At 35.9% G+C, this 27,431-nt stretch overlaps 1 protein-coding gene across 1 annotated transcript in view; it reads right to left on the bottom strand.

Moving 5' to 3' along the window:
* The window catches only part of NME7 (NME/NM23 family member 7), a gene marked incomplete at both ends in the record, with an annotated part of 184,998 nt that overhangs the window by 105,255 nt on the left and 52,312 nt on the right, over positions 1 to 27,431 (bottom strand). The window contains 3 exons of the mRNA XM_084250076.1: positions 15,252 to 15,357; positions 22,161 to 22,368; positions 24,503 to 24,553. Of these exons, the coding sequence (XP_084106202.1) occupies positions 15,252 to 15,357; positions 22,161 to 22,368; positions 24,503 to 24,553 (365 nt within the window). The remainder of the gene's footprint in view (positions 1 to 15,251; positions 15,358 to 22,160; positions 22,369 to 24,502; positions 24,554 to 27,431) is intronic.

Raw genomic sequence — 27,431 nt, 5'->3', positions numbered from 1 at the left:
TAGTGTAAAGTCAGATCAAAGCTAGAGATTATGAGATCAGATTAAGTTTCAATGACAAAATACAAAAGAAATCACAAGCATTAAAACTCAACAGAAGAAATTTAATACTAATCCTGGCAAACATGCATACCAAATAACTTTACAGCATACAAGCCAGGTAGACAAGTTTTCTGTCTCCTAAACAATAATATGTTACTAGGCAATACCACTCACTGAAAATCTTCCAGTACTTTTTCATCATATAAAAAGATAAACCCACAGATCAGGTTGGTTGCAGATCACTTATGATTTCTTACCTTTGGTAAGTAAAAAATTGTAAAATCACATTAAATCAATTACAGATAAGATTATGGGTTCAGCATAATTGTTACACTGAGTAAGTAATGCTAGTAAGACACTTTGGATCTCAAATTGATCCATTAACTGATCATAAAATCTAGTCTTATAGTAATTGGGCTTATAAAAGATAGACCTAATTCAATGATCTTTCTAATCCACCACCTACACTGCACTCCTGGATCTAAAATGTACATTTTTCCTTATCAAGGTCCTAACAACCATAATCTAGTGAATGAATGAGTAGAAAATACTAAGGCAGTCTCCACAACAACATTGAAACAGGAGATCCACAGGATCTAAGACCTCCAGGAAAAAGCAATCAAGAATCCCTCCTTACAGGGAAGAGAATGATAAACTCAACCCAGCAAAAGAAGCCAAGAACAACTAGTGTGATTGAAATAAGATCATATCCAAACAAGGACTCCCAAGAAAAACAAAAATAAAGTAGGGTATTGGGAAGGCAAGCCAGAAACTGAAAATTTTGTCATATTAGGCAAGTAGGTCATCAGAAGTCCAAAGTCAACTTGAGGTTACCACAGAAAACAATCTAACGTAATGAGAAGTTCTACTCCACAGGAGATGATGGTCAACAGGTGGCTTACAGATAAGGAAGATCGTTCCTGATCTTAAAAGGCCAGTTCCTCTTGTGGAGGGACTTGTGGAGCCAGTGCAAGTCCCATTCAAGGTAGACTATGTTTCTAGGAGATTTTCATGAATATAAATATGCAAATATCATACCAACTCATCATTGTAAATCTGTTAGTTTTATAGGCAAAGGCAAAGAAAAAAAATTAAAGATTCAAATCCATGGGTCCATTAACACCGATGTGAACAAAAAAAATCTTCCCCTCTTAATGTTACTTCTGTTTGTCTTTTTGAATGCTTTAGAGAGAAAAAGTTTCTCAAAAAGAGTCCTTTACACAATCTTTCATAAGGAAGTACATTTGTTTTCATTTATCCCAGCTATCCAAAAATCATAGTTAAGGAAACCCCTCCTCCCCCTGAAATGTAGCCATCTTATTGCAGGAACACTGTTTTTCCTGTTGATTTCAAAAGGCTCATCTGATGTACCTAAGTTTGGTAAAATCTCACACACACACACACACACACACACACACACATAAAAATAGTACTACCACCACTTGGGCCACAAATTACATGACTCTTGTCCCTTATCTGTTGGAAGCACATGCTATCTGCACTGGGAACGGGCCTCCATATTTGTTCTATTTCCCAGCAGTAAATGTAAGATGCAACTTCACTGTCTGGTGGTTATCAAAATAAAATACGGGGGCCTGCATAAGGGACATTAGCCTGACCTGGGAATGGTTAGAAATGCATATGTGCTGAACCAGATACTCTGGAGGTAGGGCCCAGACATCTAAATTTTAACAAATCCTTCAGATTGTTCAGACACACATGACTATCTGAGAACCCTGACCATCAACAACTGAGGTTCACAATAACCACTCTCTCAGATGTGAAAATGGGGTAATATGTTCTGAGAAACTTAAGGTTTTAATTTTCAGCAGCTTCTCCTACTGCTCCAAACCTTAAACCAAATCTCCTTAACTAGAAAATCATAAAGGATGTTAAATTCTTAAAATTTGGATTTTCTATCTTAAACTCCACTACTCTTATCACTTAATATTTTTGCTTGACCATCACATTTTAATTTTTTCTTACATAGTTTTTCATTTTTATACAATATTTGATTTCTCCCCTCACATACAGTCCCCATAATTCTCCCACTACCACAGCATCCATGAAATGTCACCACAGTCCCTGTGCTCTTCCCTCTCCTGTGCTGATCCCTCCCTATCCCCCTTCCCCAGATGTATGCCTCAGATCTACAGTTTGCCTGCAAATGTTGTCTTTTCCCTGACCCTTTGTTCAGTTTCCCTACCTATAAGTGAAATCATCTGATTTTTTTTCCTTCTGACTTATTACACTTAGCATAATTCCATCCAGCTCCAGCCATACTGCTGCAAATGGCAAGAGTTTATCTTTTTTTGACACTGAGTTGTATTCCATTGTGTATTTATATCAAATCTTCTTGATCCATTCATTGGTTTTGGGGCATTTAAGTTGTTTCCATATCTTAGCTATTGTAAATAGTGCTGCAATAAACATAGGAGTGCAGGTTGCCTATCACTTAACTTTTAAGATCATTTGCCATTGGAAAAAAGAAAGGCAAAAAATTGGAAGTAAAATAAAAATATATAATGGTGAAAGTCAATCTTCATCTATTAGAAACCCATGATTTTAGAAACGTTTCTGTAAAAGAACCACATTTTCTTTAGAGGTGTGCCATCTTTCTTCCTCATGACAATCAATTATAATTGTTAGAATTTTAGCATTTGTAATCTTCCTATAACTTGAGTCAATTTTTAAATTTTACGAGATCAAATTACTTTGGCTTTTCATTTTTAAAACATCTCCTGATACAGTAACATTTGAATCCCTGGACCCCAACTTCACAGACATCAGCCCAGCACCTGAGGTGGGGGAAGAAAGCAGCAGAAAGGCCAAGGTCACAACACAGGAGGAAGAAATGCATATCTTCCTTCTGATATCACAGAATCATATATGCATGTCTGAAGAGGAAAAAGCTAGGAGGAGACACAATAAACCACGACAAGGTGATTCTCTAAGACAGGAAAGGAAACACCCTATCTTTGCTAGAAATTCTGAGATGTTTTCCTCAAGTTTACATCCTGTCCATCTTTGCTGAGCATTCATTAGCATGCATTCTAAAACTGCATGGTTCTCTAACAGACACATGTATCAAAAAACAGTACTTTGTCCTCAAAGTTCTGCATAAAAGTTTGCATTGATCCTGTCCCTCCTAGAAGTTTCTGTTTATTCCTAGACCCCAGAAGGTGAACAGATCAAATGCTTAAATCAAGTTGCTTCAAAAATGTCATTCTCTCAAAGATGACTGCCGAATCACAATTTATAAAAAGGTCGGGGGAAAAGAGGTTCCAACTTATTCTCAAGTGAAACAATCTTCCTTCCAAAAGCTATCATTTTTTTTTTAACTTAAATTTTATTTTTATATTCCACATACAATTACAACCCCCTTATTTTGACCCCAAGCCCTCCTTTCCCCGCCCCCCAGCCCCCATAGTGTGTCTCTGGTTTATAGTTGTTTGTTGATTTTGATATTTTCTTTCTTATAGTTATTCATTTTCCTGGTCCCTTATTTAAGTTTTCTAGATTCCTGCTATGAGACCATCCGGTATTTTTCTTTTTCTTTCTGTCTTATTTCGCTGAGCATGATCCCTTCCAGTTCCATCCATGTTGCTGCAAATTGCATGTGTTTATCTTTTTTGAATGCTGAGTAATATTCCATGGTGTATATGTACCACATCTTCTTGATCCAGTCATCTATTTTTGGGAATTTGGGTTGTTTCCAAAGCTTAGCTATTGTAAATAGTGCTGCTATAAACATAGGGATGTAGGTGCTCTTTGGAATAGATGTTTCTGTGTCCTTTGGGTAAATACCTAGGAGTGGAATTGCTGGATCATATGGAAGCTCTATATTTAGTAGGTCAAGAAATCTCCACACAGCTCTCCATAGTGGTTGGACCAGTTTGCACTCCCACCAACAGTGCAGGAGAGTTCCTTTTTCTCCACAACCTCACCAGCATTTGTTGTTGCTAGTTTTTTTTTAATATATGCCATTCTCACTGGTGTAAAATGGTATCTCATTGTAGTTTTGATTTGCATTTCCCTGATTACAAGTGATGTTGAACATTTTTTCATATGCCTGCTGGCCATTTGCATTTCCTCTTCAGAGAAGTTTCTTTTTAACTCTTCTGCCCATTTTTTGACTGGATTATTTTCTTTGTTGTTGTTGAGTCTCATCAGCTCTTTGTAGATTTTTGTGATCAGTCCTTTATCATTAGTGTTGTATGCAAAAATATTCTCCCAGTCGGTGGGGTTTCTCTTTGTTTTTGTTATTGTCTCTTTTGCTGTGCAGAAGCTCTTTAATTTGATGTAGTCCCAGCTGTTGATCTTTGCCTTCACTATCACTGCTTTGGGTGATGTGTCTGTAAAGATGTCTTTGATGTGCATATCATGAAGTGTTTCGCCTATATTCCCTTCTATGTATTTTATGGTTTCAGGTCTTATGTCTAGTTCTTTAATCCATTTTGAGTTGGTTTTTGTGCATGGTGTTAGGTAGTAGTCAAGCTTCATTCTTTTGCATGTAGCAACCCAGTTTTCCCAACACCATTTACTGAACAGACTTTCTTTGATCCAATGCATATTCTTTGCTCCTTTGTCAAAGATTAGTTGACCATATATCTGTGGGTTTATTTCTGGGTTTTCTATTCGATTCCATTGGTCTGTGTGTCTGTTCTTGTTCCAATACCATGCAGTTTTGATATTATGGCTTTGTAGTATAGTTTGAAGTCTGGGAGTGTGATGCCTCCATTCCCTTCTTTTTTTTTTCAGGAGAGCTTTGGCTATTCGGGGTTTTTGGTGATTCCATATGAATTTCATCAATAATTGTTCTATTTCTTTGAAGAATGACATTGAAATTTTTATTGGAATAGCATTGAATCTGTATATTGCTTTTGGTAGGATGGCCATTTTAATAATGTTTATTCTTCCAATCCATGGGCAGGGATGTCTTTCCATTTCTTTGTGTCTTCTTCTATTTCTTTTAACAGTGTTTTATAGTTTTCTTTGTATAGGTCCTTTACCTCTTTTGTTAGATTTATTCCCAAGTATTTGATTTTTTTTTTGTTTTGATAATAAAAGGGATTTTTTTAAATTTCTTCTTCCAATAGCTATCATTTATTAATATATATAACGGATGTCTCACAAGTCGTAGTACAAGTTTAAGTAACTTAGAAGTACAAGTGCTATAAATGTATAATAAAATATAATTTGAAAGTTCAATTATAAATTTGTTAAATGTTAATCAAAACAGACAAAATTATTCAAGAAACAAAATGGAATTAACATAAAAGAATTTTAATTAAACTTGCAAGTGATATTTATTAACTATATAGAATTTATATTTCTACAATGCTTAAAACTTCAGGATGACTTTGTAGTCACATATCTTAGAAGTCACTTACCATATGTGGCACTTCTTCTAGTGTATTCTTTTAGTGAAACTAGGTTTCATTCCAATTGCACTAGACAGATGTCAATCTAAGGACGACTGCCTATCCACCAATCAAACTTTTCTATTATCTTATTAACTTCTATACAGAAACTAAGAAGCATTAAAGAAGCTACTTTGGTAGGGCAGATTATCCTGTATAATTACATTTTCCATTACTCCAAGAAATTCACACCAACCTAAAATCTAGCACAGTCTGCAAGTTATAGCAACAACTGAAAACCAAAAAGTGACTCTTCCCATTCCCATGTTTGTTATCAAACTCTTCCTTAACCATCTCCATGATTGTTATTAACCTTCCACAGACAAAAAAAACTAGGGATTTTGACTATGAAATTTCATAAGGCTAGCCTCTGAGGAAGGACGATCACAGGAGAAAGGCTAGGTGTTTCCTACCCTTAAAGTCACTGATAAGTGGTTCTCAAACTGGATGTTCATCAAACCTGGGAGACTTTTCAAAATGCATTTTCCTGGGCTCTCCTCCAAATTATAAACACAAAAGTTTTAAGCTTAGGCCACAAGAATATGCATGATAAACAGTCTCTCCAAGAGGTTCTAGCGCACACTGAAGGTTGAGAAAGAGAGTCTGGCATAGAAGTGGCACAAGAACACTGATTCAGAGCCCGTGTCACATCCAGTCAAATCAAGGACTTAGGAAGCTTCACAGCATTTCAAAAAGACTGACATTGGTGGACCCCAGTGAACCATAATTCCTAAGTTGGTTTTGTGTGTGTGCGGTTTTTTTGTTTGTTTGTTTGTTTGTTTGTTTTTTGTATTCCCCTCCTATATTGACACTTGACTTGGCTATGTGATGCTTCAGCCATTGGAATATTAAGGTCATGGTGCAAGCGGAAGCATAATGAGCATTTGCACATTGAGGGTGGACCTGTAATACTCTTCTTGGAAGATAGCAATTGAACTATAGAGCAGCTCAGGACGGGTGCCAAATGAAGCCATCCTACATGAAAACATGAGAAGAAATCTTGTACATTCAGCCCCAGCACAGTTCCTATGCCCAAGTAACCCCAGGTATACCACAAAGGTATCATCAACTGATCCCAGTTAATCCACAGAACTGTGGATCATTGTTGTTAAGAAACTGTGTGTTGGTATGGCTTGTTATAAAACAAGAGGTACCAAACACTACTGTCTTCGGGTTCTTTTTTAATGTTGTAACATATGATATAACCTCCAAAACTACTATCATTAATGTCTAACACTTGATTGAACACTTACTACGCAAACTATTCTAAGTGCATCACATGTAGTAACATATGCAATAGGTTCTATCACTTCTATTTCACAGATGAAAAAATATGAGCCTTTAGGGAAGTCAATGTTCCCAAGGCCACACAATTGTTAAGTATCAAGTCACAGAAGTATAACAGACACTGCAAATATTATGCACTATAGTCATCCTCACTAGATACAGTAGGATTTTCATTGAACATCTTGCCACACCTTTATTTAGATTCTTGTTCTAATTCAGAGAAATGAGTATTGAACTTCTGCTTGGACTTCACATGACTAGGTTCTGAGGGAGCCTAACATTCCTGATGCACCAATTAGGGTTACTAGGTGTCAGTGCTTAGGCTGTCTAACAAGTATTTCTTTATTCCCATTAGGTGTGAAAAGCAAGCCATATTTCCAAAGATAAAAGACAGTGACTGTTCCTTGCTTTGTCAATGAGAACCTATAAATATAAAGGTGCATCATTTAGACTGGAATAAATCTATCCCATCTTCCTCCTTGCATACAATAACATATTCAAACAATCAAAGTTATCAGGTCATCCTCTAAATGTCTCCACGAAGGAGACTTGAGATAGGATCAAGGTTATACATTAAGGATTTCTTGACTCAGAATTTAAGACCCTGTAATATAGTGCCAGAACTATACAGTGTGTACATTTTATGCTATGCAAATTATATAGCAATAAAATTGATTTAAAATGAAAGTTAACAAAAAGGAGAATTAATGTTTTCACACCAATAATTTGGAAGATATAAAAGTTCAGTGGCTATTGAAAGCATTCAAAAAACTGTTTTAGAAAAATGTGGAGAGTGGGAAAGTTTTATTAGTAAAATTAAAGTACACATGCTAAAATTTAAGTAATGCCAATTAAAAATATATACTCGATAGCTTTACACAAGTAATCAAGTGACCTCAGAATTAAAGGGAATAGTGCAAATAATCACAGCTGTGGAAGCAAAGAGCCCTGAATTTCAGATTTACCTATTCCTTCAAATTATTAGATTCTATACCTGTAAATGGAGTTAATAATCAAATCTGATGAGGATGTAGGGTCTAAGTGATAATCTATGTAGAGACAAAATGCTATAATGTAATAGAATAAAGACAAACTTTGTACAGATCCCAAGTCTACCACCTAAAAGCTGTGTGACTTTGGGCAAGTTACTTAACATCCCACAGCCTAGGTCTCCAACTCTGTGACATAGGTTTCAAATAATATCAACCCTCATTGTTCTAAAAGTTAAATGATTCATATAAAAGTGCTTTGTACTCCATAAATGAGCTGTAATTAGTAAATTGTTGTAAAAAAAAAAACTATTTCTGTTGACCTATACTTAAGAAAAGCCCATTGTAAAGTCTCATTAACAAGATTTGAAAAGGCCTTCCTCCCTTCTGTCCTTAGACAAGTCTCATTAACAAGATTTGAAACAAAATTATAGACTGATAATCTTAGGAAGTTTCATTTTACTTATAAGGTTATTAGATGTTTCCTTAGAAGGTTACTAGGCATAGTATCAAACAAAACATAACTATATTTCCAAATATTCTTTAATAGTCTAATGCTCATCTACTTCTTTAGGAGCACTGAAAATAATCCTTCCTGAAGGTTGGGATTATTTCATAGGAACTAGTAAAACTCCCAAGATTCACTAATTTCATTTAGAGTTCCCATAACTTAGAAATTCATTAGCTATTTTCACAGCCTATAATTTTATTTTAAAAATAAGACACTAAGCTCTATGTATTCATGCAAAATCAAGGTTTTACATGTAGTTCAATATATTTGGTGCATTTGTTACTCTTTTTTAGATAGAACACAAAACAAAAATGTCCAAAATTGTGACATTCTAAACAAAACTGTCCCCCATAATTTTTATTAAAATTGACTTTGATTGGGCCTCCCCGGTGGCGCAGCGGTTGAGCGCTGGGTTACGAAGCTGCCTGCAGCCTCTACAGCGCCGGTTCGATCCCCGGCTGCTCCCCGGCCACCAGAGGAGGGTCCCACATGGCGCGCAGACCTCTCCTGCGGCCCGCTGCTCCCCTCAGCAGTGGATTTCGTCAGTCTGCCTGTTCTGTTCCCTGTTCTGGCTGTGGTGAATTCTCTCACCCTCCTGCGCTTCTGACTGTACCCAGTGCTTGTATGAATAAATAAACAAACAAACAAACAAACAAACAAATAAATAAAATCTTTTAAAAAAATAAATAAATAAAAATATAAAATTGACTTTGATTTACAATGTTTAAATATAGTTTCCTTACATTAAAAAGAAAAAAAAAACCTCTTCCATAGTATTCAAGAAACTGAATTCTTGAAGGAAATTTAATTCAACAAAGCTGAGAACATAACCAATTCAGTTGATCCAAATTCAGGAGATGGTGGGGAGGGTCTCCTGAAGAGGTCTTGGCCTACCTAGTATGATAACTACTGCACAAGGAGAAATTTTTTTAAAAAAACTCTTAAGGAGGCTCTAAATAAGAATAACCCATTTCTTAAAAGAAACTTGATAAGTACAGTCTTTCTGTATGGTGGTTTAATTAGCCTCTCCGAGCCAATTCTGGCACTAAATTTACAACTGGCCAATATTACAAGAAATAACTCACTTCCTAATTAAATGCAAACAGACAATCCCCAAACTGTCTCTTTAAAAATAAATTCTAAAATTGCTTTGAAACACTTTCCATGAAAACAATTTTATAGCCAAAACTCAACATTGAAATACAAAATACAATTTTCTTGTACAAGAATTTTCTACACAGTTTCGCAGAATAATAGAGTATCTGGGCTTACAGGCTGACAGGCAGCCTGTAAACCATCTTGACTCATTTTACTGTGAAAGGAATTGAATTTCAGAAGACAATGTTAAGAATGATGCAGAAGTTATGTAATACATAAATCTGTTGTAAGAAAGGAAAATTTCCAACAAAACTTCAGGATTCTAATATTTCAAATGATTAATTTTTTCGCCTACCATCTTCCTGCCTAGTGCCAAGCATAATGGACAACCAGGAAAAGCAATAACTGATAGTTACTTAACAATGGACAGAAACAATACTACTACTTGGTAGCCTTAAACTAGACCCAGAACTTTGTTCCTTAAACAATAATAGGATTTTTTCTCTTTTATGTGCATGTGGATTTTGTTAGCATTTTAAACTTGTTTTGTAACAAAGGAGTCATTCAACTTTACTTAAAAATTAACTTTACTTAAAAGTCATTAACTTTACTTAAGATTCACTCAGTGACTCTAAATAATAACAGTAATAGTGGAAGTAGTGATAGAATAGTAGTCGTAAACATAATAATGACTCAAATGCACATAGCAATTAGGAAGTGCTGGACACTATGCTTAGGACAGTAATCCTTACATTTAGTCATTTCCTCATTTAATCATTCCATCTACTGCATTTAATCCTATAGTTACTTGGTGAAGAAGGTATACTATTACTCTCATTTTACAGATGTGGAAACAAGGTACAAAACTTAAGTAATTTATCCAATATCACAAGGCTAGTAAGTTATGGGGCAAAAATTCCAGATTTCAGAGAAAAAAATAATCATTTTGTTGATGGAATTTAACTCTAAATAGAATTAAGGACAAAATAAGTGCAAATCATAATCTTGAAATTAAAGAAAGAACACAAGAATATTCCTTATTTTCTTCCCTTCTAAAACCAGAGTCCCTAAAATACATTTAATTTACATATATGAAAAGAGTACAAATATACCAAGTTTACGTAATTTTATTTTCCCACCGTCTATTCCACAAATAAGCTTTTTTTTTTTCTAGCTCTTAAAGGTGAGAAGTGAACCACCATATCCATATAAATTCACTATGGGACTAAGACCTAGGCTGCCTACATCCACATGACTTTATTATTTGTGCCAAGAAATTCTTGCCACAAAGATAAGGCTGTATCAGTAAATAACTTCATTGTTTGCTTCAGGAACTGCCCCCAAAGCTCACATGCCCCAACAATAGACTGCTCAAACAGCTCCCTTTTTATAATATTCCCTTAGCTGAGAAAAAAACTGTGTTTAGGATCTTAGTGAAGATCCTTTCCTCACTATTTCCACTAATCCTAAACTATCATATGCTGGGCTTTACCAGTTTCAATCAGATCAATGCACTGTTAGACCCACATTAAATCACTCAAGGTCATACTCCAACTCCCCGATATCTGCCCATGATCTCTCCATTATCAGATCTACTAAAACTCTATCAAGGTGTGTTCCCTTTAGAGTAAGCAATAAACTTAATTTTGCATGATCACAAGACTATTCCTAGGGACTTTAGGTCAACAGAAGAGAATGATCCTACGCTATTTCTAGCTGCTTTCCTAACTTTTTAAATCTCTTCTCTTCCCTAACTAGACTACAGGTGAAATAAAATAAGATAGGAAACAAGATCATCATAGAAAAAGAAAAACATATACCAGTAATTGAAAGGGACTGAGTGAATCTAAATAATAAAGTCAACAGAAGACTTCATACTATATTCCAATGTAGCTGCAGTTTAACTATAAGTTGACTTAGGTTAGCTATACATTTTAAAGTATCCCTAAAATTGAGGTTTAGAAAGAAAACAAAAGAAAAAGCTCTTGAAAAAACCTTGAATGTTTAAAGTATTCTGCCTGGGCCTCCCCGGTGATGCAGTGGTTGAGCACTGGGTTGTGAAGCTGCCCGCAGCCTCTGCAGCGCCTGTTCAATCCCCAGCTGCTCCCTGGCCACCAGAGGAGAGTCCCACATGGCGCGCAGACCTCTCCTGCTGCCCGCTGCTCCCCTCAGCAGTATACTTAGGTCCTTCTGCCTGCTCTGCTCCCCGCTCTGGCTCTGGTGAATTCTCTCACCCTCCCGTGCTTCTGACTATACCCAGTGCTTGTATAAATAAATATTTAAAAAAAAAATATTCTGCCAAATGATTACACTTTACAAAAATATTTTGCTTTAACTCATGTGTCTCTGATATCAAATATCAATTATGAAAAATGAGATGGCCAAGCTTTTAAATAATTGAATAAGAATTTTTTTTTAAATTATGCATCATAAAATTGATCATTTTGACATTACCTTTCATTTACATACATTTTAATCAATTTCAGTCATTTTTATGCAATTATTAAAGTACATAAAGATTTATTTAAATTCTACTTTATTTCTGCCTCTGCATCATTTTTCCTTAGAAAAGATTGAATCAGATAAAACCAAAAAGAATATATTAAAATGACAAAGATAGACTTCTTGTGAAGTTGAGACTCTGACTCATCACATTGTATGTATATCCATTTGAGGTAAGAAAAATGAGTGCAACATGGAATCCCTTTGTTTTTCCCTAACACCATTTATTTCAAATTACTTTCTATAGAAGTGACATTTTTACTGCTATTACTGCAGAACAATACATATAAAGGAAAGACCATGAAGGTTAGAAAAGACCAGGGTTTGTTCGCAGCTTGGATTCTCTACTCAAAATTGAGGGAGACAGCTTATTCTTTTTTTTTTTTTCTTAAACTTATATTTTCTTTCTTTTTTTTTTTTAAAGATTTATTTATTTATACAAGCACTGGGTACAGTCAGAAGTGCGGGAGGGTGAGAGAATTCACCAGAGCCAGAGCAGGGAACAGAACAGGCAGAGTGATGAAATACACTGCTGAAGGGAGCAGTGAGCGAGACAGGAGAGGTCTGTCACGTCATGCGGGACCCTCGCTGGCAGCTGGGGATCGAATCCGAGCTGCAGAGGCTGTGGGCAGCTTCGCACCCCACCGCTCAACTGCTGCGCCACCAGGGGAGGCCCAAGGGAGACAGCTTATTCTCACAAGCCTTAGCTAGCTTATCTGGAAAAGAATGATATATCTACCTACTTGATATAATTTTATGAAGATTAAAATAGATAGTGTGTAAGAGACTCAGTCTACTATCCAGCATATGGTAGTAAGTTCTCCATAAATGCTTGATACCCATCACACAAGTCAGTTCCCTATAATTATAGTCCTGAGTATCTATAAAATATAAAGTACTTCCCAAATAATTAAAGAAATATTAATTATGTAATAAGATATTTAAGACTCATATCCTTTCAAATAATAATTTTACTTCTAGGAAACTAGCCAGAGCAAATGGTTAGAGATATTGTCAAATATGTATGCACCAGAACCTGATTTTTAACATCAAAAAACTGGAAACAACCTAAGCATGGTTGTAATAGAATATTTAATCCATGTGACTGCATAGTGTGCAACTATTAAAATGTTGAAGAGAATTGAGGGCACATAAAAATGTTCAAAAATTAAATTAAAAGAATAACCTGTAGACCTACATCTCAACTATATGAACAATTACATTCATGTGTGCCAGTGAACATGTGCCCTAGAGAGCCTAGGTAAAAGAAATTGTAAGTGGCAGGATGAGTTGCCCCAGTCCTCTTTGAACAAGTGGACTAAATCAGACTAGCGAGCCCTGTCCAAACAATTCAGCCCACCTCACTGACCATGAGGTGCCATGATCCATAAAAGTGTCAGATTCTGACTAATGAATATCTCAATTTCCTGGTGGGATAACACTAAGAGCCCATACATTCAGTTGAAATGTACCCATCTGAGCATGCCTGCACATGGCCCAACCCAGAGTAAGCTATGATGCTGCTCTCTTCCTGACTGACCCTGGATTTACCCTTTAAGTATCTCCTAATTCCCTCGGAGAGCCAGGGTATAGTCACCTTTCCCAAACTGGCTGCCTCATAAATGAATCTCTCTAGTAAAACCTTGCCTGGTTCAACAACAACTAGAACTGTCTGGTGAATTCTTTCCCTACAAAAAAGGACCTGCTCAGGTTGAGGAGCCCTAATTCTTGTTTTCTTTTTTATTTTTAAGATTTATTTATTTATGCATACAAGAACTGGGGTACAGGCCAGAGGTGTGAGGAGTGAGAGGATTCACCAGAGACAGAGTGGGAAACAGAAAAGGCAGATTGACTGGAATACACTGCCAAGGAGAGGAGCGGGTGAGCCGGGAGAGGTCTGCTGTGCCATGTGGGTAGCTCCCTGGCCCACCGGGGGATCGAACTCGTGCTTCAGCCGGCTGCAGACAGCTTCATAGGTTGTGTCTTAACCCCTTGAGCCACCAGGGAGGCCCTAATTCTTGTTTTCTTATGTTTTAATTATTTGCTAAATCTTCTACTGTATACATTTATTAATTTGAAACTTAGAAAAAATAAAATTCACAAGTCCTTATAATTATGGTTTCTAGTATATTCTGGTGTTTTAAGGATGGTCTTATATCCCTTCTCATTTCTAAAAGAATTTGGAATGGCTGACAAAAATATACAGACTAAAATAATGAAGAAAAAGACTTGAAAATTCAGTATACATTCATATCTACATACATTATTTATTTACCTGTACAAATATGTTTATGACACATAAAGTATACATACATACATATATACTTTATGTATACACATATATACTTTATATATCTACTCACACACTCACTCACACACACACACACACACACACACACACACACACACACAGAATTAGTCAAAGAACTTTCAGATACTGAGCACCAAAGTAAGTTTCTCCATCTCAGGAAGTGCACACTATAAATATGCAGGTATGGTAGACACTGTTTTAAATTGTACACTCGGAATGCTATTTAAGTGAATCTGTTCTGTGGTTGGCTGAAAGTAAAGGAATCATGAAATGTAGCAAGATGAGTATGACCTTAATCAACAACATAAAAAATCTTTTAAAAATGTATCTAGGGCCTCCCCTGTGGCGCAGTGGTTGAGCGCTGGGTTGTGAAGCTGCCCGCGGCCTCTGCGGCGCCGGTTCTATCCCCGGCTGCTCCCCGGCCACCGAGGAGGATCCCACGTGGCGCGCAGACCTCTCCTGCCACCCGCTGCTCCCCTCAGCAGTGTACTTCGGTCCTTCTGCCTGCTCTGCTCCCCGCTCTGGCTCTGGTGAATTCTCTCACCCTCCCGCGCTTCTGACTGTACCCAGTGCATGTATAAACAAACAAACAAATAAATAAATAAATAAAACATGCCTCTATTAAAAATAAATAAATAAATAAATAAAAATGTATCTATACACAGCATGGTAGATATGGTTAATACTTTACAGTATATATGAAAGTTGCTTGAAAGTAGATCTTAAAAGTTCTGATCATACACATAAAATTATAACCTTGCATGGAGATAACTAGCTAGATTTATTGTGGTGATCATTTTGCATTATACACAAATATTGAATCATTAAGTTGCATACCTGAAAAATGCTATATGTTAGTTGTACCTCAATTAAAAAGAAAAAAGGACAGATATAAAGATACAGATTTTAGACAGGATTTCCTGTATATCTTGTCATTTTCACTCATGTACCTTCAAAGAAAAAGTAAATGGAAATAATAAAATCATACTTTAATCTCAACACATAAAATACATCAAGAAAATAAACATTAATGAAACAAACTGCTATTAAAATGTATTGGCTATACAGTATTCAACAAACATGGCACTTACCTTCACTGATAGCATGGGGCTTAATAATACAACAGGTACAATTGGTAAACTTAGCAGTGTTCGCTGGCCCACAAACTCCACTCGAAGGAAAAAATAACTCCATTTCCTAAAGAAAGAAAGAAATGGCTTTGGCACATGTTATCTCATATCCTGATTCTTAGATATTTATGAAAGGGGAAGAACAATAAATTACTTTAAAGTTTCATAATTTAAATTCTTTGCTTTAAATTTTTACAGTGGGAAGTATTTATTATTTTTCCAAAATTATGTTTATTAAGGTAAAGCAGGTTTAAATTTATCTACTCCTGGGTATAGGTTCAAATCTCTACAAATGCACCCTTTCCCAGCCTACCCACCACCAGGTCCCAATAATCCTGCACCATGTTCCATTGTTGGTCAATTATTTTTTCTCAACTTTTAATTTCTTTCTTGCTCAATTCTTTTTTTAAATATTTACTTATTTATGCATACAAGAGCTGGGGTACAGGCCAGAGATGTGGGGGGTGAAAGGATCCACCAGAGACAGAGTGGGGAACAAAACAGGCAGATTGACTGAAAAACACTGCTGAGGGGAGCAGTGGGCGAGACAGGAGAGGTCTGCTGCGCCATGTGGGTTTCTCCCTGGCTGGCCGGGGATCAAACTTGTGCTGCAGGGGCTGTGGATTGCTTCATAGTGTGGTGCTTAAACCCTTGTGCCACCAGGGAGGCCATTCTTACTCAATTTTTAAAAATTAAAATGTCAGTTTTTTCCAAGTATTCATTTACCTATGTTGAATATATATTGAATGTGCATTTAAGGCCAAGAACATGAAGATTTTACCTATCCATACAGTGAATTCTATTTCATACCTCTGTGTTCTTTTCTCCTTGTACGGGTTGTCATCTCTCTCCCACCTAGGAATCCAAGCTACCATTTCCAAGAGCATTTTTATTAGGTCATTGTTATGGCAACTAATTCAGAGGCTTCATACAACAAATGTAAAAATCACACTCCAAAATTTTCATATTCCTTTGTGATTTGAGCTGCCTAAAATTTTGCATACAGCTTTTTTCCAAGCATTTCTGTTATCACTTAGCCTTTTATATGTCTCTAAATTGCCTAGCAGGAAAAGATAAAATAGGCACCTTTCCCAAAAGCTTAAAATTCAGGCTCGGGCCTTCCCTGGTGGCACAGCAGTTGAGCGCTGGGTTGTGAAGCTGTCCGCAGCCTCTGCAGCACCAGTTCGATCCCTGGCCAGGGGTGAGGGTCCCATATGGCGCGACAGACCTCTCCTGCTGCGCTCGCTGCTCCCCTCAGCAGTGTATTTTTGTCAGTCTGCCTGTTCTGTTCCCCGCTCTGGTGAATCCTCTCACCCTCCCGCACTTCTGACTGTACCCAGTGCTTGTAGAAATAAATAAATAAACCTTAAAGAAAAATAAATAAATAAATAAATAAATAAATAAATAAATACATAAATAAAATTCAGGCTCAACTTGGTAAAATTTAAGTATACAGGATTTTTTCTTGTGTTTAATAAATTGTAAAATCTAGAGCTAAACTGTTTTAGTATTACCCTGATGAGATCCAGAATAATTTCATGAAAACATCTGACTAATATACAATTGTATATTTAGTTACAGTAATGAAAGTTTTACTCAATTGCTACCAGTTAAACATTTCTCTAAAAGCTTTACATAGTAAGTTAAATGACATTTTTGTAAATGCCTGGATTAAATCATTTTAAAAAAAACCAAAGTTCTGTCCACATACTCTCCCAATATCAAATAAGAAAATCTGTTGTCAGAAAATAATCTGAAACATTGGTAAGTGAAATATGAAGTCCTATGATTAGTGGACCAACATCTATACATGTGTAAAAAAAATTACAACCTAACAAAATTCTCAAAAGGGAATGTTTGAATAAATCACATTTTATGCATGCAAGGGAACAGTCTATAACAATTAAAATTTATTCTTATGACACCAATCTGGTAATATGTAAAATATTATGATTTAATATTAAATTAAAAAATCAAATTATATTAAACCATGCAGAATGATATTTACTATGTAAATCATTAAATGATCAAAGAACATGGGAAGGAAGATGCCATAAATAGATAAATTACAAACACTGCTGGCAGGGTTACTGATTACAAATTCTCTTTATTCTAGTTTCCAAATTCTGAACGGTGTTTCCACTTCGTGTTCTAAAAGCTGAAATGTTGAAAATAAGGTAGGCTGCTACTTTCAGTATACTCAGTGGAGAAGGGTGGTAAAGCACAGGGACTCAAGTCAAAATGACCAAGATCTAGCCCTCAACTGGCCAAGATACTTAAAGTCTTTAAGTTTTCATTTCTGCAGCAATAAATTGACATGATGTAAGCGAATGTGTAAGCTAGTGTGGGAATTAAATGAGACTTTTAAAAAGAGCTTGGGGGCCTCCCTGGTGGCACAGGCAGTTGGGCGCCACGCTGTGAAGCTGTCCCCAGCCTCTGCAGCACCAGTTCGATCCTGGCCAGCCGGCAAGGGTCCCACATGGCATAGCAGACCTCTCCTGTCACGCCCGCTGCTCCCTTCAGCAGTGTATTTCGTCAGTCTGCCTGTTCTGTTCCCCACTCTGTCTCTGGTGAATCCTCACACCCTCCCACACATCTGGCCTGTACCCCAGTTCTTGTATGAATAAATAAATAAAATCTTTTTAAAAAATTAAAAAAATAAAAAGAGCTTGGACATGTGTCCTGACAGAGTGTACACTCAGAACTGTGTGTGTTCCTACTCAGAACTTCTCTTTGATAGATTGTCAGCTAACATGATGTCCACAGGACTCTTTCCAATACAAGAGTCAAGATTACATAAATTCTAAAGGATTGATCCAAATAATTGGAAGTTCAGAGATGGATGTTGGAAAGAGCTAAAAAAAAATTAAGTGTGCAGAACAGAAACAAACATACCTAAGATACTACTTTAGGACAATGGAATATGGTAGCTACCTTTGCAAAAGATTTTCTACTACAAAAAAAGGGGTAAAGTCATTCCGCAAATTGTATTTTCAAATAGAAATTTTTCTTCCAAGCTTAGCACATGTATTACATACGTGCACACACAGACCACAACTATATGTATTTAGGAAAAATCAAGATTTATCCTGTTAAGAGTATAAAACTGCTGACGTTTCTGGATTCATTTGTTTTCAGCATCGACAGTATTACTGAAATGTACAACTTACATTAACATCAAATAAAGACAAGGGATAGTTGTACGCAGTCAAGATTCATGGTATTTCATTAAAAAGAATATTTATAAAGCATCGAGAAAAACAAAATGACATGCTGGCATTTTTCCATCTTTCATTTATATCAAAGATTTTAATAAAAGGGAATTTACAATTTCAAATAGATTGTTTACTAATGGAGCTAATGACCAATATCAGCAGAATTCATTAATCCAACAAACATTTATGAGCATTTATGATGTGCAAGGAAGGTTCTATTGATCAAAACAAAACATAAAAATCCCTGTAGTCATGGCACTCAATAGTAAAATCATCTAACATATAAACACATATGTAGAGCCTACGCTATCTAATATCTGGCAAGCATTTTTGTGCACAAATTTAGTAAATAAATTAGTGAAAAGAAAAAAAAAGAAATGATGGGATAAGACGGGAAAGAGAAAAATATCAATGAACATGGCTAATGAATTCAGATGAGTCCCCCAATTATTTTCTTTATTATTTGTGTCTATCATTTTTGTTAATACATCAGAACTCTGACTAGGAAGTTAACTATAGTAGATATATTACATTTACAGAAAATGTCTACTGCTAAGATCAAAGATCAAAGACTATTAATCACTCCCTTGCATATACCTTTGACTACCCTCAACCCTCCTATCCTGCTTTCATCACAAAACCAGTGTCATTAAAGCAAACTCTTCATCTTCTCTGCAAGGAAATCCATGCACTGCATGTGAGAACCACCACAATCATAATTCCTGACCATGAATTTCAGGTGGGCCATATTTCAACATGGCAATCCTACCATTCTTTTCCTGATCTGTTCTTTTTTCCTAGTCTTTCAGGTGATTATTTCACATCTTCTCTCTCTTCAAACCCACACCTTCACCCCCCATCCTCACAGTTAGCTGTTGTGACCATGCTTTCTACTTCCTACTGAGAAAAATGAGGTAGTAAGAATCAGCATCTATGCCACATAATCAGCCTTCCCTAAAGTTGCTGTAGAAGACCCCCATGTACCAGTGTAGTCAATCTGGGTTCTAATTTCCATTCCTATTAACCAAATCAGTGACAGTACTACCTCTTTTCCCAACATCAATTTCTCATATCTGTAATTCTTTGTGTCTTTAAAAAAAGTGTTTAGCGGGCCTCCCTGATGGCACAAGGGGTTAAGCACCGCACTATGAATCAATCCGCAGCCTCTGCAGCACAAGTTCAACCCCTGGCCAACCATGGAGAAACCCATATGGTGCAGAAGACCTCTCCTGTCTCTCCCACTGCTCCCCTCAGCAGTGTGTTTCAGTCAGTCTGCCTGTTCTGTTCCCTACTCTGTCTCTGGTGAATCCTCTCACCCCTGCCCCCCGCATCTCTGGCAGGTACCCTGGCTCTTACATGCATAAATAAATCTTTAAAAAAAAAAAGAAAAGTGTTTAGCTCACAGCTACCATCTTCTCTGCTCCCCACCAGTTTATCATATTCACTATCTCCAATTCCCATTCTCTAATTTTCTTCTAACTCCACTGCAAGCAGGGTTTTGCCTCCAATTATTCACTGACATTGATCATACCAAGTCCACTGACGATCTCTGTATTTCAAAATCAAATGGTCAATTCTAGTCCCTTTCATATTTGATATATAGGTTTCCCCCTGCTATGCAGAAGTAGAACATTCCTGTTTGGTATTAATTGGTATTTGGGTTATTTGGGGGGCCTCAGAACACTATTACCATTAACTTATATAAAAAAAAATTTTGAGCATTTCCAGACCCAAAAAATAAGCCATCAAATAAGATCTTTGCACTTACAGATAGCAGAGGAAATGTGTATCTGTCTCATTTGACACTAATCATTCTCTCTCTTAAAATGCTTTCTTCACTTGGCCTTCCAGACCCAATTAGCTCAGGTTTTTCCATCTCTTTCATAAGTCCTTTGCTGATTTATCCTCTTCCATGTTTTACTAGAGCAAAGTTGCCATCTTTGTTCTCTTTCCTCCAATTATACACTGCCCTTGCTAAGCTCAACCAGTCTCATGTTTTAAATACCATGTCTGTGCCAATGACCCCCATACTTATGCCTTATTCCAGACCTCCCTAATTCCTAAATCCTAAATCCATATACTTAATTTTTTACTAAGCACCTCTCCTTGCATAATTAACACACGTTAAGCTTGCAATGTCCAAAATATAACCTGATTTTCCATCCATACTGATTCTAGTCATAACCTTCCTCATTTTAGCTTCTGTAAATTCTATTCTTTCAATTGTTTAGGCCTAGAACTTTGGAGTAATCCTTGTTCTCGCTCTCTTTCTCTCATACTCTACATTCAATCTGGAATGAAATCTTGATCATTTAAATTTCAACCACTAAGATGCATTTTAAAATATACTCCTCTCATTTCTCCTACCCTGGTCCACTCATCATCTGTCTGAATTATAGTAACATTCATCCCCTTAACTGGACTCTTGTTGCCCTCTTGTTTTCCATAGTGTATTCTCAACGTGGCAGCCAGAGCTGTTCTTTTAAATGGCAAGCCAAACATGTCATTCCTGCACTTAAAATCATGCAATGACTCCTAATTTTCCTCAGAGAAAAAGTCAAAAGTACTACCATAGTCTATAAGACCAGATGATAATATCTTATTTCTGTGACTTCATCAGTCTCTCCCCTTCCCTACTCCCTTCCAATCATGTTGCCCTCTTTGATGCTACTTGAATATATCAGGTAGAAATATGCTATTCAATGAATAGCAAAGTAGTCAAAATATCTGGGACAGAGTAAGAGAGAGATAGGTTGGAGAACAAGTTGGAGAGATAGGGACCAATGAGGAAGAGCTTTGGACTTAGATTTTATTGCCTAAGAGACAAAAATTCACATGAAGGGCTTTTAATAGTTGAATCTCTAATCTCATTTGTTTAAAAAAAGATCACTCTGGGCATAGTTAATTTTACTTGAACAAGGTAAAATTTTCATAAATTGAGGGTAAGCAGATGAATCAGGAGGCTTTTGCAGTAGTCCAGACAAAATACAACAGTGGTTTAGACCACAATGATTAGATTCAAGGGCTAATGTGAAAGTAAAGCTAAGAGATGTTTGATAAAGTTATAAAAAATTTTAAAACGCATTTATGAAACTGTCTAATATTATTTCATTGCAAACATGAACATCTTAAATTAGCTGAGAAATTTCTCATGATCCTAAGAACAAACTTTCAGTCTGGTAATTCAACATTAAATATCTTACCTACATGAATTTAAAATAAGTAGTAATTGTAGGGAAACTTCAGAATGCCAGCTACATATGAGGAGGGCGGTAAAAGGATGTTAAGCTGGAAAACAGAGTGTTAAATCTGAATCAGGGACATCACAGGATGTCTTTTTTAATATTTACTAGCCATAAACTGGTATTCTTTCATGAACTCAATCACAGAAATATTTACGAACCTCAGTAATTTAAGGTTCTTGGCAACAGGAAATGGGGTGACAATGGTTTTAATTGGAGAAAACCTATCCTGAAGACAATCCAGTTACCACTTCACAAGGAAGATATACCATCAAACACTGTTTAATCCTAGGTCAAAGGTCAAGAGATTTTGCCACTGCTAGTTGAATTGTAAAAATCTACTACAATAACAGAAATACTTTTCTTTGACATCAAACATTTAACAAAACTAAAATATTTTAACAACACCTTACCCTGGCAGCACAAGCGAAAGAATCAGGACCGTGAGCGGCATTTCGTATGCCATCTGTTCCAAAGAGGGCTCTGATGCTTCCAGGAGCATCTACACGTGCCAGTCCAGAGTTTGCAGGTCCAAGAAGTCTCTTCCATTCACATATAGCATCATCTCTTAAAATCTCCATAGCAATAACAGGACCACTTGAAATAAATTGGATCAATTCACTATAAAACAGGTAAAAAGACTGATTTGCTTCATTTTCCTCTCAACTGGGGTAGCTCTCTTAATAAGGATATATTATAAACTGAGTATTCCAAGGGATACATGGATATTATGATCTCAGGATATAATGAATTTTCTTGGGCAAGGTCATTAATTAAATGTACATAGTGAACACTACTGTTGTCCAATCAATTATATTTCCTTGAATTAAGACTATTCTATTTACTAAAAATTGCATATTGATGACCTATGCTTTTTCTATTGCCTGAAAAATATAGAAGAATCTTACTTTTTATTTTCATGTGGTTTACCATGGCAGTCTAATAAAATTTCATGATACAGAAAGTGATGAGAATGTTGTCTTGGAACATACTTATAGTAGGAATTTAATTACTTGAGTGTAGAACTATTAAATTCAAGAATGACAATGATCTTTCAATCACTATGCACTGAGTTAGCCTAGTATAAAGTAAAGCAAGTCAACTGCCCTTCAAGAAACATCCTTTTGTTAGTGTAAAAGCTATTTTGGCCAATTTGTGTCTTAAATTATTAAAGCACACACATAAGTTCTCCATTAAATATTCTGTTGAATCACAGTAACCTAAGACAGGAAAAACAATATTTCATTTTATTTTTCCACTTCTGTGTCTAAAGCAGCAATGACAAATTTCACTGTGAAATATGCCACCATTTCTTCTACTATGGGGAATAAAAATACTTTTAAAAGCAAGCCCATACTTCTCTTTCATCAGAACTAAATGAGAGGACAGGACCCTCCTGGAGAAATGAACATAGTGTGGCAAGTCCTTCTGTGCCTATTAACTCTATTTCATACAATTCCTTTCCTTATGAACCATGTTTCATCAACATGGTTCCTTCAGTCCCCTTTTAAAACAATTCATTTTGAAGACTATTTCTATGAAACAGCATGTACAAAAAGTAATCCTTCTTTCTATCCCAAAAGGTCTCATGACTTTTCTCATACATATTCTGCTAGGTCTTAGCTGTCCCAAAAATGTTGATTTAAGGAACCCAAATCAAGGAAACAAACCTACATTTATCCCTTCAATAGGCATTTAATGATGACCTACTATAAATCAGAACATGCTATAAAATAAGATTCTTCCCTGAAGAAGCTTATAATAGCCCATTAATACAGAATTCTCAAAAGACATAACAGAAAAGGCTGATTACATAAGTATGGTACTAGGGATAAAGGGTAACAGTGTGCTTGATCATAAAAGTCATTGCCTCATGAAACTACTTCCAATCACTCCAGCCAATCTTTTATTATGTCTTTCTCAATACTAGAAAACTAATTCATCCTTTTAATAAAATTTCATTCATCTATTTAATAAGCTAATTCATCCATCTAGTAAAAAATACTGCATACGTCTCCACATAAGATATTAAACAAGGATGTGTAATATAATTGTATAAAGACAAAGATCTTAAAGATCTAACATGGTATGGGGATGTTTTGTAAAACTTAATATAGAACATAGTTTCTTATATAAAACCTTAAATAATGTACTATTCATAATATCAAACAGCATGTTTGCTATATAGCAGCTTAGCGAATATCCTTTATTAGAAATATAAGTACTGCTTTGTCAGTCAATAGGAAGCTCTCATTTGTTAGCCATAATTTGAGCTGCACATTATTCACTTAAATTTAATTATATCCCAAATATTTAGAATGAAGATTTAGTTTTTAACATACCAGTTAACCTTCAACAAACAAAATATGTATCAAAATATTTACTTAAAATATAACAGTTAGGTAAGCATAGTTTTATGTATGGGATTGCCAAAATAATAGTTTAAAAGCACAACAAAAACTCAACAGAGTAAAACTATCACTAAATTTTAATTGAAATCTAAACAGAAAGTTATGGTTGTAATAACTTACACAAATCGTCCTATGTACTTATGGTCAAGATATTTAATGATAGGAAATATTATCAAATAAAAAGACAGAGAAAATATTTCAAAAAGTTCTCCATATGCAGTTGCAGCATACTGCTAGTCCTTTTGATAGATTATTCTCATGTAACAAATTTTGAAATATAAAATGTTTTCAATTTTCCAGGATATCCTCTATTACACACTATTAGCTCCAAATTCAATACCTACTTTAAAAAGTGCTTTAACTGATGGTCTGCATGAAAATCTGTTGCTTCTTTCCTATAACCAAAATGACAATAGTTAAAAATTATGTAAGTATTTTAGCTCAGATTAATATACATTCCTTTAGTTGATCTGTACATAAGTTGATTTTTCACCAAATATTCTGCTCCAATTCCCCCTTGGCTTGTTTTTAGCTTCCTCATAAAAGTGAGATCATAAGAGTAATTTTCTCTGACTTTCCCCTTCTCTGACTTATTTCACTTAGCATAATGCCTTCAAGGTCCATTTTGTCAGAATGCAAAATTTCATTAATTTTATGACTTAAAAATATTCCATGGTATAACTATATATATGCACACTTTTTCTTTAGCCATTCCTCCATTAACAGACACCTGAAGAGATTTCTGTATCTCAGCTATATAAATTATACTGCAATTAACGTGGGGCTGCATATATATTTGAGTTAGTATTTTCAATTTCCTTAGCTAAATACCCAGAAGTGAAACTGCTGGGTCATATGCTATTTCTTTAATATTTTGAAAACCCCCATAGTGTTACACATATAATGGTTGAACCAATTCACATTTTTACCTTACTGATGACAGCCATACTGACAGTTGTGATGTGATGGCTCACTGTCGTTGAGATTTACATTTCCCTGATATTTGTAAGGACTTGCATCTTTTCATGTACCTGTTGGCTTTCTGTATGTTTTCTCTGGAATAATATCTATTCAGATCTGCCTTTTTTTTTTTAAATCAAGTTGTTTTGCAAAAAAAATCAAATATTTGGGAATAAATCTAACAAAAGAGGTAAAGGACCTATACAAAGAAAACTATAAAAAACTGTTAAAAGAAATAGAAGAAGACACAAAGAAATGGAGAGACATCCCCTGCTCATGGATTGGAAGAATAAACATTATTAAAATGGCCAACCTTCCAAAAGCAATATACAGATTCAATGCTATTCCAATCAAAATTTCAATGTCATTCTTCAAAGAAATAGAACAATTATTGATGAAATTCATATGGAATCACAAAAAACCCCGAATAGCCAAAGCTCTCCTGAAAAAAAAAGAAGGGAATGGAGGCATCACACTCCCAGACTTCAAACTATACTACAAAGCCATAATCATCAAAACTGCATGGTATTGGAACAAGAACAGACATACAGACCAATGGAATCGAATAGAAAATCCAGAAATAAACCCACAGATTTATGGTCAACTAATCTTTGACAAAGGAGCAAAGAATATGCATTGGAGCAAACAAAGTTTGTTCAATAAATGGTGCTGGGAAAACTGGGTCGCTACATGCAAAAGAATGAAGCTTGACCACTACCTCACACCATACACAAAAATCAACTCAAAATGGATTAAAGAACTAGACATAAGACCTGAAACCATAAAATATATAGAAGGGAAATATAGGCGAAACACTACATGATTTGCACATCAAAGACATCTTTACAGACACATCACCCAAAGCAGTGATAGTGAAGGCAAAGATAAACAGCTGGGACTACATCAAATTAAAGAGCTTTTGCACAGCAAAAGAGACAATAACAAAAACAAAGAGAAACCCCTCCAACTGGGAGAACATTTTTGCACCCAACACTAATGATAAAGGACTGATCACAAAAATCTGCAAAGAGCTGATGAGACTCAACAACAACAAAGAAAATAATCCAGTCAAAAAATGGGCAGAAAAGCTAAAAAGAAACTTCTCTGAAGAGGAAATGCAAATGGCCAACAGGCATATGAAAAAATGTTCAACATCACTTGTAATCAGGGAAATGCAAATCAAAACTACCATGAGATACCATCTTACACCAGTGAGAATGGCACATATTAAAAAAACTAGCAACAACAAATGTTGGCGAGGTTGTGGAGAAAAAGGAACTCTTCTGCACTGTTGGTGGGAGTGCAAACTGGTCCAACCACTGTGGAAAGCTGTGTGGAGATTTCTGGACCTACTAAACATAGAGCTTCCATATGATCCAGCAATTCCACTCCTAGGTATTTACCCAAAGGACACAGAAACATCAATTCCAAAGAGCACCTGCACCCCTATGTTTATAGCAGCACTGTTTACAATAGCTAAGCTTTGGAAACAACCCAAATGCCCAAAAATAGATGACTGGATCAAGAAGATGTGGTACATATATACCATGGAATATTACTCAGCATTCAAAAAAGATAAACACATGCAATTTGCAGCAACATGGATGGCACTGGAAGGGATCATGCTCAGCGAAATAAGCCAAAAAGAAAAAGAAAAATACCGGATGGTCTCACTCATAGCAGGAATCTAGAAAACTTAAATAAGGGACCAGGAAAATGAATAACTATAAGAAAGTGAAAATCAAAATCAACAAAAAACTATGAACCAGAGACACTTTTAGGGGGGCGGGGGCGGGAGGGGAGGGATTGGGGTCAGAATGGGGGGGCTGCAATTGTATGGGGAATATAACAATAAAATTTATTAATAAATAAATAAATAAATAAATAAATCAAGTTGTTTTGTCTTTTGTTTTTGAGCTGTAGTAATTATTTGTTCTTTATAGATCAAATAAGTTACATCAAAAATGCAGCCATCAGGCCTCCCTGGTGGTGTAAGGGGTTAAGCAACACACTATGAAGAAATCCGCAGCCTCTGCAGCACGAGTTCGATGCCGGGCCAGCCAGGGAGCAACCCACATAGTGCAGCAGACCTCTCCTGGCTTGCCCGCTGCTCCCCACAGCAGTGTACTTCGGTCAGTCTGCCTGTTCTGTTCCCCGCTCTGTCTCTGGTGAATCCTCTCACCCGCCGCATCTCTGGCCTGTACCCCAGTTCTTGTATGAACAAATAAATAAATCTTTTAAAAAATGCAGTCATCTGCAAATTTTGGATTTATCACTTTCTTCTACAGGCAATAAACTTGAGACATTAGGCTA

The sequence above is a fragment of the Talpa europaea genome, assembly GCF_964194135.1.
Source record: "Talpa europaea genome assembly, chromosome: 12".
Lineage (NCBI taxonomy): Eukaryota > Metazoa > Chordata > Mammalia > Eulipotyphla > Talpidae > Talpa > Talpa europaea.
Note: the sequence above shows the minus strand (reverse complement) of the source record. Positions and strands in the feature narration are given on the sequence as shown.